Source organism: Canis aureus, chromosome 10 (assembly GCF_053574225.1).
Source record: "Canis aureus isolate CA01 chromosome 10, VMU_Caureus_v.1.0, whole genome shotgun sequence".
In the NCBI taxonomy this organism is placed as follows: Eukaryota; Metazoa; Chordata; class Mammalia; order Carnivora; family Canidae; genus Canis; species Canis aureus.
Window position 1 is genome coordinate 42,012,862 of NC_135620.1, and position 15,726 is coordinate 42,028,587.

The following is a 15,726-nucleotide window of genomic DNA, read 5'->3' on the forward strand; positions in this document are numbered from 1 at the left end:
ATGTATATATATATTCATTTATGTTTTGCTTCTAGGTTTCCCATAAAGAGTTGATTTTTACACGTTCATGTGTCCTATATTGATCTGTACAATGAGGATGATTGTAAAATCAGACTACCTTAGGAGAGGAAAATAATTTTGTGAGCTACTCGGTATTTGTCATTGGAGTGAACTGAAACACTTGGAAGAAGCTTTACTATAAGATTCATATATTGTTTAACATTCTCTGTATGAAATGAGTGAAATGAGAGGATGGTGAATTCATTTATATCTTTACTTTTGTAGCCATATTCCCACTCATGCTTACCTTTTCCCTTTTTCCATTAAAGAGTAGCAATTCATTTTCACTTGAAATCTTCATGAACTTGTGGTTTGATTTAGTGTTTCACAAGACTATGATAAACTACCTCCCACACAAGAATCCAATAATAGTCCTTTACATGATTTAGATTATGTGATAAGGCTGGATTATAAGATAATACTTCTTCTTATCATTCTTAATGCTGCACAGTAAATAAAATCAAATTTGTCCTTCCTGAGGATACAATACCTGGCATAGTGCCTGGCACATAGCATATAGTCAGTAGGTAGTTATTGAATGAACGGTTGACCAATATAGGATGAGTTTATTCTCATATTTGGGGTTTTGTTTTAGGGTATTAAAAAAAGGAATTGATTTGAGACTCTTAGAGTATATCATTCACCAACAGTCTTTTTTATGGAGACTATGATGACACATACTCTTACGTTGTCAGAAAGTCCGCCAGGCTACTGATAAAGAACTAAGAGTAAAAGCCATAGTAAGGGCCTGTTGTATTTATTTATTTTCTGTTTTCAAGGGCTGAACTCCTATAGCTTTGTATTGCTTATACTTTGAGTTATTTGGATTTTATTACAGGTTAATTTATGAGCTGGTGTTTGGTTGGTTTCTTACGTTGGCTGTAAATATTTATTTATTTATTTATTTATTTATTTATTTATTTATTTAGCGTGTATGTATTGTGGGGGAGACTTGATTTATTTTCTTCTTCAACTTTACATTCTTCCCTGTTGTCTTATATTGGTCTATCTTCATGCTTATTTTCATATTAAGGATCCTCTGTTGCTCAGATAGATGGCTCTGGGGTCTGGGGTCATTCCATCTATCAGTTCCCCAGTAGGGGAGAGCCCTTCCGTGACCATAGTCACTTGCTAGTAGAAGTAAAGAAATGGAGAGGGAGACCTCTGTGCTTCTGTCTCTCTCTTGCTCTTTCTGTCTCTCCCTATTCCTCTCTTTCCCCCAATTTCTTCTCACCCTCCAGGCCTCTCTTCCCTCCCTCCCTCCCTCCCTCCCTCCCTCTTTTCCTCTCTCTGGATGTATATTTAAATAATGTGCTCTCTGTTAACTGGTTAGAGTTTAGATACAGTTTTCCCAAAGCATCTCTTAGGTCCTTGCTCTTCCCAGTCACCTCAGTGTCTTGTGTTTGCCTAAAATGGAGTCCATCCTCTCTATACCTTACTCATCAGGTGTTTGATAATCTGGCCTCCCTCTACTTTTCTGCCTCCTGCATTTTTCCCCCTGCTTCCAGACTTTTCTATTTTTTTTCCTTTGTGCATTGTTCTCTTTATCAGAATTGCTTTTTTTTTTTTAATCTCTAATTTTAGAATCTATTTTAGAAAGTAAATAATTGGTTTAATTCATCCTCTTTTTTGGTGAATTTTTGTACAAGTAGGAGTATCTTGCTGTAGACTTGATTCTTTATCTATATTGTACTTTATACTGTCCTAAGAACATTTATTTCTATTTTGTACTACAGGTATATGTATATGTATTTATATTATTTTCCCCATTAAACTATAAGCTTGTTGCAAATAGAGACCATGTTTCAATTAGAGTATTTTCTGAATTGCTTTGCTAAGTGCTTGTACATCCATTCATTGACTCAAAATATATTTAGTAAAACTGTCCTAGGCTTTAGAAATCGTAATACATAATAGATATTCTTTTTAAGTACCTATTATATTCCCAGCACTCTTCTCATTACTTTATACCAATTCGTTCTAATTTCTCATAGGAAGGTATTATTTTTATTTTATAGCTAAAGAATCTGAGGTTTTGAGAGGTACATCCATTCATTAAATATTTATTGAGTACCTGCTGCATGCCAGACAAGTGGCTTGAACTATGTTATAATGTCTAAAAGAAGGCTGATGTCTCATCCCAGGACATTTACCTCCATAGCCTGTTTTCCCATTATACCAAATTGTCAGTCGTTGCCTTCCAAACCCTCAAAAGTTGACAAAGGGGTTGGACATAGGGGCACCTGGTATCTCAGTCAGTTAAGCATCTGCCTTTGGCTCACATAATGATCCCAGATCCCCAGGATCAAGCCCTGCACCAGGCTCCCTGTTCAGAGGAAAGTCTGTTTCTCCCTTTCTTCCCAGCTCAGTGCTCACGCGCGCTCTCTCTCTCTCAGATAAATAAATAAAATCTTAAAAAAAAAAAAAAAAAGAGTTGGATATAAGCAACAAGAATTATAATAACATTTGATGAGTACACTTAATCAGAGGCCTGTGAGAGTCTGGTGGTAGAAATGACTAGCATTCTAGGAGGAATTGAATGAAACCTTACTTAGTTGGTGCTATTAGACTAGGTTCTTACAGAATTAAAAAACTGTTGCTTCTCATTGAAATCTAAGAATTGGAATATACAAAGATAAGGAGGTGTAGAAGAACCTTCAGTGATTTAGAAGGACAAGAAGATAGATGTGATTGAAATGAAGATAAGGTAGACTGTTGGAAGATAAATGGCTTTTTAAGCTCATCATTTACTAAATATTTGTCATTTGAGGAACTGGGCTGATGTCCTTTATTTTTCTGGGCTTTAAAGTTTTTGAAATGCAAAAGATAGTCACTGCCCTGAGGAGTGTAAATCTAGAGGGAGTTAACCACATATGCGGATAATCATGCTGGATGTTAAAGTGTGCCATGGGCCATGTGACCACTTGGTGAAGGGAGAACTCTGTTTGGGTAGAGAGTCAGGAACAGTGACACCAAAGAGAGGAGGGAAATTTGTACTAGGTAGGCCTTGAGAGATCAGCAAAAAAATGGTTATTAACAATTTTTTACTTAGTAATATTAACGTATTGTGTTTAAAATGTGCATGCATTTCCATGATGAGTCTGTTACTGAGTACTTTCATTTTATGGCTGATGGGTAAATACGGATTAAGTCAATCACTAGTATAATTTTGAGTGAATTAATGTTCACTGCTTGCTACTTTAGATTGTTCTCAGTTTTGTTTTCATCTCATTTATTGTGATGTTTATTGATTTTTCAGAATTTTAAAGTTCAAGTCCTCAGCTTCCTCTGGACCCACACTCAAAACAAGGTACTATCACAAAGGTGTTGGTGAAACAGAACCAAATTGAGAAAGAACTGTGAAATAAGACACTTGGAATAAGAAATATAATGAAATTTAAATGATGGCTTCATGATCTTAAAAGAATTGTGACGTAAATAAGCTTAGGTTTTAGAAAACTTCTCAGTTTATGCCCGTTAATCCATTTTTGTCATAAAGTGCACTTGTTACTTTGTGAAGCTGACAGATGTGGAGAGAGACTGCTGTCACTGTCTCTCTCTCTTTTAATGGCCCTTCCCCTTTCCTGCTTTGCCCCAGCAAGCACATCAAACAAACAAAAAGTCCAGATGTCGTTTCCAATCAAGGAATACAGAGAAGAGAATGTCTGTCGGTGATGTTACACTAGACTCCTGACTCTATGAGCTGAGATTCCCAAGGGCTAACTTTCCCTGTTAGTAGCTAGAGAATCAGAACCTAGTCCCAACCTATCAGATTCCATATGCTCATACTTCTTCCAATCATCCATACCATGTAATGGGGACCTGAGCGATTTTGAGTTATTTTCTGTTTAATGTCCAAAGTAGGATAAAAATGTAGTGCTTCTGGTCTCTCTACCTAATGCTAATTTCTCTCTATTTTTAGTTGGGACACATTAAAGCAAGGCTTGAGTATCATTTCCAAAGCCCTGACTCTAGAACTTTGAGGTTGATGTGGGAAGATTTTCTTCCTTCCTCCAGAGTTGATGTGTAATATATATTGTTTCTTTTGTTTGTCTTACTGGTACCCTGTCTAGGACCCCATTGTAGCAAATGCTGCATATAAATCTCTGTCACAATTCAGTGCAGGAGAGCACACCATTCTTCATCTGCCTGAAGAGGTAGGCCTTTCTGCTTTCTCACTGGTATCTCTTAACTGCTGGGTTTTATCACTTTATTTGTATCTCCTCTCTTAGAAGATTTTTACCTGAGGGATGTAACGCTAGATGTGTTGTCTGTAAGAGATAAGCATTTATATTTATTATTCGCTTAACCTGTAAAAGACTGTAGAAATCTTAGACCTCACAGCTGTTGAATTTAAGTCTCTTTGAAGCCGATGGAGACACCTGTGGTGCACACGAAGTCTCTGTAGGTGACTGAGTGTATGGCTGCATGCCCATGCCCCTGGCTTACTCCAGAAGATCTGTGTCTATTCCACCCAGTCCATCTTGGACTTCAAATCTAAGCCTGGCTTGCATCAACTAAGGTTTGTGCAGCCTGTGTGGCCAAAGAGCCTTATTTGTGATACTAAAGTGAGATGTCATGTTAAAAAAAAAAATCTGTTCTTAGTTTAGTATGAAACAATACATAGGTTAGCTCCAGGGAACTAGATAAGGAAAGAATCACTCTTAACACATTGTGTGACACTATTTTAGTTTTAGATTAAAAATATACAGCCCTTTCTAATATCTACTTAACATAACCAGCATTAAATTATTAGGTTATATTAAGGAGTGAAGTGTATGATTTCACATTTTGTGTTACTGCTAATTCAAATGCATACAAATGTTTATCGAGTGCTTCTAGAGTGTAAGGCAGACATTGTGTTAGAAGTTATATGTAATATGTAATGTTGGGGATCCCTGGGTGGCTCAGCGGTTTAGCGCCTGCCTTTGGCCTAGGGCGTGATCTTGGAGTCCTGGGATCGAGTCCCGCATTGGGATCCCAGCATGGAGCCTACTTCTCCCTCCTCCTGTGTCTCTGCCTCTCTCTCTCTCTCTCTCTCTCTCTTTCTGTCTATCATAAATAAATAAAAATAAATAAATCTTAAAAAAAAAGAAGTTATATGTAATGTTACCCAGAATCTATCCTTAGATCAAATGGCTTAAGAAGTTTTGATTTGGTGATATAGCCACCTGGGTGGCTCAGTAGTTGAGCATCTGCCTTCGGCGGCTCAGGATGTGATCCCAGGGTCCTGGGATCGAGTCTTGCATCAGGCTCCCCACGGTGAGCCTGCTTCTCCCTCTGCCTATGTCTCTGCCTCTCTCTGTGTGTCTCATGAATAAATAAATAAAATCTTTAAAAAAAAGTTTTGATATAAATTTCTTGGCACCCTAAGGCATCAAAATGGATTGACTTGTCTTTGGGATTGGGTTTACATAGAGGTTTAGATGCCATAGGAACAAGGCAAATTTGTGTTGATTGAATTGAACTGGGACTGATGAAAGGCCCTTGTGAAACCAAGTCCTAAGTCAGGCAGGATTTCCCATGTTGGGGATGCAAAGACAGATTGGCTGGCTTGTCGTGTGGTTATCACCAATGGGAAGACTAAGGAAAGATGTTTTGTGACTCATAAAATTAAAAAAAGATGGGACTTCAGACTGCACTATGGTGACTAGCAATAATTATACCTTCTTAAAAAAAAAGAGAAAAAGAAAAGGAAAAAAAAGCTACCTATAAATTTTGTATGCAGACTCCTACCAGTAAATTGGCTACAACATCTGCAAAGATACCTTTTATTATTATTATTTTAATGAGCAATTGCTGACTTAGATCACAGCATAATAATTACCTTTACTTTTAGCTATTATTCATGAAATATTTCAGCTGGAGTAGGAGGTTTTATCAAATAACTCCCACATATTCTTGACTAATTAATCTCTACCTCTTTACATATTGATGTGTTTATGTCTGTTCCTACTTTGGTGTTTTATTCAGTTTCTGATTGTGCTATTTTTAGAGTTTATGCTCAGGTAAGTGCTCTGCTCAGTCAAATATTAGATACTTTCTTAATCTAACTCTTCAATATCCTCTCATCCCTGAGGAGCCATAAATAGCTCTTTATACCTTCTAGCATAAAGGGCAGTGATAGAGTTGGGGTTTTGATATATGCTTGGGTTTTTACCATTGGAGTGTGAAGAACTCTAAAAGAAATCTCTAAAATTTATCCTTTTCCTGCCACCCTTCTCAACCCTTTTTCTACTCTTGCCCCCTTGTGGGATTCAGCTTACTCCCTGAAGTAACAGTGGTTCACTACAGTGGTTATTCTCAACTAGGTTTAAGATGTGGGGACGTAAGTGATTTAAAAGAGTCCATCTTTGACCTCCAGTTTCTGATATAGACAACCTGCCTCCTCATGGAGAATTATTGCTTCCAACACTGCCCAATGCATTCTTCTTTTTATTTTTTACTGAGTTTCCCTTTGGTTATTTGAATACCTAAGGACTGAATGTCTAAGAAATGGTTAGTGTGTTCAAATCCTAACAAGCCCCCACAGGCTAAGGATACAACTGAGTCAGCTCCCCACCTCTGTTTTGCACATGATAGTAGTGAGGTGAAACTGAGGCTCATTTTCTATAAAAACGTATTTTCAATGATTTGAAAATCCCTGCCAGGTAGGGCCTTCTGCAGTGTAAAAACTATGATTGTGGACAGCCCGGATGGCTCAGCGGTTTAGCAGCACCTTCAGCGCCTGGAGACCCGGGATCAAGTCCCATGTCAGGCTCCCTGCATGGAGCCTGCTTCTCCCTCTGCCTGGCTCTCTGCCTCTCTCACTCTCTGTGTCTCTCACAAATAAATAAAATCTTAAAAAAAAAAACTGTGAAAAAAAAAAAAAACTACGATTGTTTCTTGTTGTCAGAGATTACTCATTCTGCACCAAGGGCTTACTCACAAAATTGAGGATTACCTCTGTAACCTTTCCAGTGAAAGTACATCCACATTTTCTCAGTTTGTGGAAACTTGTGAAATAATTTTTTAAATGAGAGTGCTGTGAATTTCAAGTAGAAAGAAATACAGAATACAGAATACAGAAAGATACAATGTATCCATATCAACATTGCTACTTTTGTGGATAATTCAGCTATTTTTGTAAGTACTACTTTTCTTTAAATTCACTAAAGATAGGGATGCCTGGGTGGCTCAGCAGTTGAGTGTCTGCCTTCAGCCCAAGGTGTGATCTCAGAGTCTCAGGATCGAGTCCCAGGTTGGGCTCCCTGCAAGAAGCTTGCCTCTCCTTCTGACTGTGTCTCTGCCTCTCTCTCTGTGTCTCTCATGAATAAATAAATAAGATCTTAAAAAAAAAAAATTTACTAAAGATAGAGTTCTTCTTGACTCATGCATCAATTTAAACTGTGAAACTTGTTGAAAGCTCACAGGTTGATAGAACAAAAGGTGTTAAGGGAGTGGCAGACATCAGTTAGGGTTATGAAACATTACATCTAAGATAGGATGGAAAATGTTAATGATTAGTAGAGTTGAAATAAGATATATGAGTTAGGGATTTTTTTTTTAAGATTTTATTTATTTATTCATGAGAGACACACATGCACAGAGAAAGGCAGAAATACAGGCAGAGGGAGAAGCAGGCTCCACTCAGGGAGCCTGATGTGGGACTCGATCCCGGGTCTCCAGTATCACACCCCGGACTGCAGGCGACACTAAACCATGGTGCCACCAGGGCTGCCCTGAGTTAGGGATTTGAATATCAAGTTCATTAACTCATATTTCTTGTCACTGGATTGTTACTAGGAAGTTCTATGTAATGATAGACCCTTCACACTTGCATTGATTTAGCAATTATTTATTGGACATACGTGAAGCCCTAAGCCATTTTATAATCTGGGAATGTTGAATGAATCCATATGTTTTGTTGGCTGGTAAAAGTGTTAATCATTTGAAACATGCAAATTTAAAGTTGGTCAAAAAGTTTCAGGGGGCTTTTTTGAGGTCTTTTTGATTCTAATATTAAGAAAGGGACACAAATGATTTTTCTCTTTTAGTTTGTGTGGGGTTTTTTGTTTTTGTTTTTGTTTTTGTTCTGTTTAGCTATTTATTCTTTTCCTCTGCCTTCTTTAGTGTCTCCCCAACCCAATAAAACAAAACAAACAAAATACAGAGAATTGTTATTCTGGTAAAACAAGCAGTAATGGATAAACATTTAGGTAGAAGATTGACTCTCATCTCTGACTTGAGTTCATTAAAAAAATATTTAGTTGTTTAAAAATTAAACTTTTTATTTTAGAGATCTTAAAATAGATTGTGTTATTGATTTCTGGAGTTAATTTTAGAAGTGAGTAATATAAGAGACCTCATTATGCATCCTGTGTTGGTATTAATATGGTATAGCCTGTTTGGCTTTGATTTAAGTGAATGTCACTGCATTCATCAGAAGCCGTTTCTCTTTTTAAAGAAATTTATGCGGATACTTGATGTGTTCTAAATAAAATCCTGTGTTTATGCACAAACTCCTGGATTTTCGTAGGTTATACATAAGGAAAGATGGTTGAAGGGTTATCTGGCTCCGAACCCATAGTGGAGGCATTTTATAGGATGAAGTTCCCAATATTCAATTCGAAGCAGATTCTAAAAGTAATTTATCATTTTATATTTGGCTCTCCACTTAAGTTTTTTCAACAAAGCTTAGCTATAATTGGAAGGGTGTAGTTTTGTGTGTGTTTTAAACATATATGCGGTTTTCCTGGATGTTTTCGTAGCTAATGCAAATAACAAAATGTTATAATTTTACAGGTATTCTTTTATATGACTTCTCTTGATTATTCTTAGTTGTGTGCACATCCGTCTTATTCAGTTGTTACACACAAAGCAAGAGAAAAGCCTGGGCTAGCATAAGAAAGCTGCAACACTTAACAGGTGCGCAGAGGAGGAAGGAAATGTAATGAAACCAAGTCCAGCAATAAGAGCTAATATGGTCAGGAGAATGGACTTGCTTTTGAAGAAACCAATCATACCCTTAAAAGTATGCAGACTATATCAGCTATTCTTAAATTACAGTACATCTGTAGTTTCTTTGTTAAAATATATGCATATGTAAGATGCAGACATATGCTCTTTACCACATGGCAGATAAATTAATATAGGCATCCAGTTATGTGAATGTAAAATTAGACAACATAAGATAGATGAGCAGATCGTTATTTTTTTATCTCCAACCTAGTAGGTCTTTCTTTAGCATTTCTAAGAAATATTGATGGCTTGGGCGCTATGACTCATTTTAAGTAATTGAGGTTGACTGAACAGAAAGACTGGATGGGCTAAAATATGTGCAAAAATAATCACATCCCTTTTACATTAAATAATTCTGAAATTGGAAGAATTTGGTCTTTTGCCATGGTTCATCCACCAGTTAAGATCCCTCTGAAGATGGTGACAGCTTCCGGCTTGGCTTCCCCTTCCGATTCTGCTGCCCCCCTGCCCTTTCCTCTACTTCCTCTTCCTCCTTTTCTTTCTTTCTTTCTTTCTTTCTTTCTTTCTTTCTTTCTTTCTTTAGTCACAGAGAGAGAGAGAGAGAGAGAGAGAGAGGCAGAGACACAGGCAGAGGGAGAAGCAGGCTCCATGCACCGGGAGCCCGACATGGGATTCAATCCTGGGTCTCCAGGATCACGCCCTGGGCCCAAGGCAGGCGCTAAACTGCTGTGCCACCCAGGGATCCCCTCCTTTTCTTTTTTTATTTATTTATTGTATTTATTTATTTTTAAATATTTTATTTATTTATTCACGAGAGACACACAGAGAGAGAGAGAGGCAGAGACACAGGCAGAGGGAGAAGCAGGCTCCATCCAGGAAGCCTGATGTGGGACTCAGTCCCGGGACTCCGGGATCACGCCCTGAGCCAAAGGCAGACGCTCAACCACTGAGCCACCCAGGCATCCCCTTCTTGTTCTTTTTAAAAGATTTTATTTATTTATTTGACTTAGAGCAGAAGCAGGGGGAGTAGCAAAAGGAAAAGTAGGCTCCCTGCTCAGGCTTGATCCCAGGACCCCAGGATCATGACCTGAGCCGAAGGCAGACGCTCAACTGACTGAGCCACCCAGGTGCCTCAACAACCTTTCTTCCTCCCTTCCTCCTTCCCTTCTTCCCCTTCTTATTCAGCAGCTTTATTGAGCTATAATTCTCATTCTGTATAATTCACCCATTTAAACTGTAGAATTCAGTGATTTTAGTATATTCAAAGAACTGTGCAACTAATCACAGAGCATCCACAATCTAATTTTAGAGCATTTTGTTAGTAGTCAATCCCCATTCCCCCTTTCCCCTCTCGCAGCCCTCAAGCAACCTCATGTATGTCCTATAAATAATCTACTTTCTATCCCTAAATTTGCCTATAGCCTGAAGCTTTCCTTTAATGAAATCACATAGTATATGATCTTTTCTGACTGGCTTCCGTCACTTAGCTTAATGGTTTCAAGGTACATTCATCTCTGGAGTGTATCTATACTCCACACCTTTGTATGACTGAATCATATTCCATTGTATAGATAGGCCACATGTAGTTTATGTATTTATCAGTCTGTGGACATCTGAATTGGTTCTGTTTTTTGGCTATGAGGAATAATACATTCACATTCATATGCAAGTTTTTGTGTGATCGCCTATTTTCAGTTCTTTTGGGTTTGTACCTAGGAAGAGAATTGCTGGGCCATGTGGTAATGGTAAATAACTCCGTTTAACTTATTGAGAAACTCCAACTTTTCCAAGGGGGCTGCACCATTTTATATTTCCACCAGCAGATTGGAGGGTTCTGATTCATTGTTATCCTCACCATCCCTCTGAATTTTCTTCTTAAATATATTTTTTAAAGATTTTATTTATTTATTTATGAGAGACACACAGAGAGAGGCAGAGACATAGGTAGAGAGAGAAGTAGGCTCCCCGCGGGAACCCAATGTGGGGCTCGATCCCAGGATCCCAGGACGCCGCTTGAGCCAAAGGCAGCTGCTCTACCAGTGAGCCCCCCAGGGGTCCCATGAATTTTCTTATCAACTTAAGTGTTCACCTCTGTCTTCCACTTCTCTGAATCTCATGCCACTTGTGCCTATCTGTGTATGTGAGAGCTTCCCAGAGCTTTGATACACTGGTGTGGTAACTGGTATTACCTCTGTAGTCTCTGCTGTGAGCATTATTGTCTGTTTCCCCCTGTATGCTGTTTAAATATTCTTTTCAATTTGTCCCATGATGTGTAAAAAGAAAACAAGGCAAACAGACCCAGAGCCAACTTCTTTCTTGTGTTTTTTTTAGGCAACTAGGATTGGGTATAATCTTTAAAATAACTCCTGGTGATACTAATCCTGGCAATTTCAATGTACCCAGACTAGAGATACTTGGAAAACCCTGCTATGAGAGCAGAAAGGGTTGAAATTGTGCTAGAGTTTCTCCAGTAACATCGATGTCAACAAATGCTGTCGTGCTCTGGGTGGAGCATACATTATTGTTATCTCTGTAATTATGGCTGGCTCAGTCCTCTGAGAATTAGGTATTCAATACTGAATCAGAATTAAATCGGGGGATCCCTGAGTGGCACAGTGGTTTGGCGCCTGCCTTTAGCCCAGGGTGCGATCCTGGAGACCCAGGATCGAGTCCCACGTCGGGCTCCTGGTGCATGGAGCCTGCTTCTCCCTCTCTCTCCCTCTCTCTCTCTCTGTGTGACTATCATAAATAAATTAAAAAAAAAAAAAAAAAGAATTAAATCGTGTCTCAGAAAGTGCTCGGGTAGTCATGTTGCTTTTATGCATTCACTAGTGAAGAGAACACTAGTTATGGTTGAAAGCTTTCATTGGAGTTGAGGTTATTATACTTAAGAGAAGCATTTCCTCTCTGTTTTCTTTTATCCCCCTGCAAGAATCCTGACTCAGTGCAGTTCCTAAATGGAACAGTGCTTTGGGGACCTATGAAGAAGGCAGTGTGCAGGAATTGTTAATTATTTCTAAAAATAACTCCGGGAGACAGGCTAATGGTAATGACTGGGTTCTGGCACTTTATGGTTATAGCAACCACTTTTATATATTTTGATTTCCTCCCCTAATGCTTAATTATCTCCATGTGGGCATTATGATGGTGTGTCATTGAAAGTATTAAAAATTTAATTAATTGCTTGATAGTTATATCTTGTAGAAACTACAATAGTGGTGATCTTCTTACATTTTTAAATTTTTGGTTCCAACAAACCTAACTAATCACAGAGCAACCACAGAATCGTCAAATTGCAAATTAAACACAATAAAGTATAGCTACCAATTACAGATTTTAGTGTTTATATAATCTATAGCAACAAACTGCCGAGTCTAAAGAAAAGTCAACTAAAGCATTCTGTCCTTTCCTGATCTCTATTTTATTTTCTACTGAAAGATTTTAAGCTTTGCCATAGAGACATGGCTGGAATCACAAGTTAAAGGGAAAAAAATGTATTCCGACAAGGCAAATATTTAATCACAAACCATAGAAGCTCAATATATTGAATGTGTCAGTGTTTGCATTTTATTGTCAAATGGTGTAAAATTTTATTAGTGTTCTATAATAATCATTGCTTATGCTGGCTTATGGTAATTTTCTTAGTATATTACCATTAGTTCTTTACATGGATCTGGAATTGTATCTAATAAGATAGAGTTTACCATTTAGTTAATCTGAAGATGAACAGATATTTTAAAATTAATTCTTAATGTTCTTTTGACATTACAGTGTAATGAGTCTAACTCAGTTTTTAAATCTTGGCATAAAAAGGACAAAGAAAAGATTTTACATAACAGTTTAGTATTGCCTTCTCTGTCATTTCAGATAAGACCAGAAATCCCGACTCCTGATGAGCTAGATGAAGACAAAGATGATGAGAGCGATGAAAAGGATCTGGATCTTTCCATTCCTGGCTCTTGCTATCTTAGACTGTTGTCACTTACTGCTCCTTTGGTTTTACCAGGTGACTCCTATTTAGTGGCAGGGGAGCTAGCATTTTTCAGTGATTTTACCTGTCTGATTGTGTTCTTTTGTGATATGTACCTATAATAGCTTGCTTTAATTATAGCTTAATTTCTGTTTGAAAGGCAATAGGTATCCATCTGTTTTAGAGGGACTGTTTGAGGTAGTAATGGTATTCAAAACACACTGAAAAGCATTAGAGTTGAACAAAATTGAACCAGAAAATAGTTTAAACAACCATTTTCAGTGAGAAATTAAAATTCATTTCAAGCGCTGTATTCTACAAGACAGATTTGCAGTGGGACTTTAAGTCACTGGCTCAAGTAATGGTTCTTTATTCTATAAGCTAAATGAAAAGATTGTTAGAATCTTCAGAGATTTATTGGATACTTTCATTCTGAATTTATTCTTTCTTTAGAATTATTCCAATGATGGCATCAATATTTGAGAGCTATAAATTAATGGTTTAAAAAATGGATTAAATTGTATGATCATTCCATTTTGATAAAAAGCTTACAGGACCTTGACATTCAAAAAATTATTCTAATTATATCTAATTATTCTAACTCAGTATTAGCCAACAATTTGCCAAGCATGCATCTATTACCTCATTCTGTCCCAATTCTACCTTAAATATACATGGACATAAAAAGTCAATTTCTGAAAATTAAGTTCAATACATGCAAGAAATGCCATCTGGTCAATCATAATCTCAATATCCTATAATAAGGGACATTTTTTCCTTTATTTGCACCCCACATAGAGGCATTCTGGCAAATATATACTATGTCTAGGCAAAGCTCTTGTCCCAAATACCTGCCACCTTTCATTAGAGAAAACTGAAATGGTACAACTGAGACCAGGAGTTCACTTTTTCTTTTCTCTTCACATCAGAATAAGCCTTAAAATCTTGTTTCTGTTCCTCTCTTCTGTTCATCCCCCTTTTCCATCTGAAGAGCCTCCCTCAAAGTTCTTCAGAGTCTAGGACTCCTTTGCATTTTTATTCATTGGTTCCAGGAAAGGAAAGAAGCCTTCAGTTCCCCAAAGTTCCTCCTGTATCCCAAAATTGCTTTAGAGATAAAAGTTATTTTGGGCTTTTAATTGTTTTTATTTTTATACTTTAAATATTTTATTTATTTATTCATGAGAGACACAAAGAGAGAGAGGCAGAGACATAGGCAGAAGGAGAAGCAGGCTCCTCGAGGGAGCTTGATTGCTAGTGTGGGTAGCTTTGATCTCAGGATCCCGGGGTAAGGACCTGAGCCAAAGGCAGATGCTCATCCACTGAGCCACCAGGCATCCCTAATTTGCATTATTTTAAATAGAGAGCTTATTGGTATTTATTTATTTTTTATTTGGAAATAATTTTAGACTTATAAGAAGTCGTGAATCCACTTTAGAGAGTCCCCATGTAATTTTACCCAGTTGCATAACATCTCACTACCTTAGTTCATTATCAAAACCAGGAAATTCACATTGGTATGAAGCAATTAACTAAACTATGGACCTTTTAGGATTTCACCAGTTGTTGGTTGTTTTTTCTTTTCCCCATACAATATGTACACTTTTTTTTTTTTTTACTCAGTATAAGTTCTTTGATATGTATCCAAATACTTGCCTTTCTCAATTTTTAAAAATTGCTGAATCATATTCCATTGTAGGATGTACCACGGTTTGTTCACTCACCTGTTAAAGGACATTGGGGTTGTTTTAAAAATTTATGACTAACCCTCTATTCTACAAATTTTCCACATGTTTTAAATTCTCACCTGGTCATCTGGGGGACAGCCCAAGGCTCAAAATTCCTAGTTGCTGGCTTAGTAGCTGGAGAAAGACAGTGCCCTATGTATCTCTTATACTCGTGGTATCTTACCCTCATTTAAACTATTTTTGGGGCTGAAGTTAATTTGGCAATCTTTAGTTCTCTAACAAGTAGACAAATTTCCATTCTTGAGTTAGTGTATGTGCAGATGTGTCCTTACCTCCTGACATATGTGAGCTTTTGCCAAAACAGAATTTCTTCTGAGAAAGCCTGAGATTATCTTTTGTCTCCATAGCTCTTCTCTCCTCACAAACATGATTCTTAGCTACATTCTGAAAAGTTTGTGCTTTCACTCAGTGTGAAGCGGTCACACATGTGCATGCATATTGCACCCAATCGGATGTTACTCATTTCTTTCATTTAGATGATGTGTATTGATCAGGGTCTTAACAGAAAAGGCTCATTCAGATGGCACCCTTGAGAGTTTAATACAGGGGCTATTTACAGTTGTGTGGTTGGGATTGAAGGAAATTCACAAGTGTTGGTGCATCATCCCAGGGTGGCTAATGTCCCTCATCCTGAAGAGGTAAGGATGGGGAGGGAGTAATTTGGAGAATTAGGGAGAGCATCCATGTCATAGTTAATGCTGCCTATGGGGAGCCAGGGCCTGCAGAAGAGGGATGCAGGCAACTCATAGCAATCCTGCAGGAGGGGGTCTGGGGAATTCATGCCCCCACCTCAGTCTGTTTCCACCCTCTGATCTCCTCCAAGTGTCTCCCATTGGATAAAGCCAACAGGAAGCCAAAAGACAAGGGAGCCTGTTGATGGAGTCATTAAAGATTATTCTTCCGGAGTGCAGAGCAGGGTTGAGAGAGTAGAGGGTGGGTCTGGCAGGGTAAAAGGAAAACATACCACACAGGTGTTCTCTGGGCTTCTAA

At 37.9% G+C, this 15,726-nt stretch overlaps 1 protein-coding gene across 2 annotated transcripts in view; it reads left to right on the top strand.

Moving 5' to 3' along the window:
- The window catches only part of FOCAD (focadhesin), a 312,226-nt gene that overhangs the window by 182,161 nt on the left and 114,339 nt on the right, over window positions 1–15,726 (top strand). For both annotated transcript variants that reach the window (XM_077912127.1, XM_077912128.1), the window contains exons 17-19: window positions 3,320–3,370; window positions 4,134–4,217; window positions 12,889–13,027. In XM_077912127.1, the coding sequence (XP_077768253.1) occupies window positions 3,320–3,370; window positions 4,134–4,217; window positions 12,889–13,027 (274 nt within the window). The remainder of the gene's footprint in view (window positions 1–3,319; window positions 3,371–4,133; window positions 4,218–12,888; window positions 13,028–15,726) is intronic.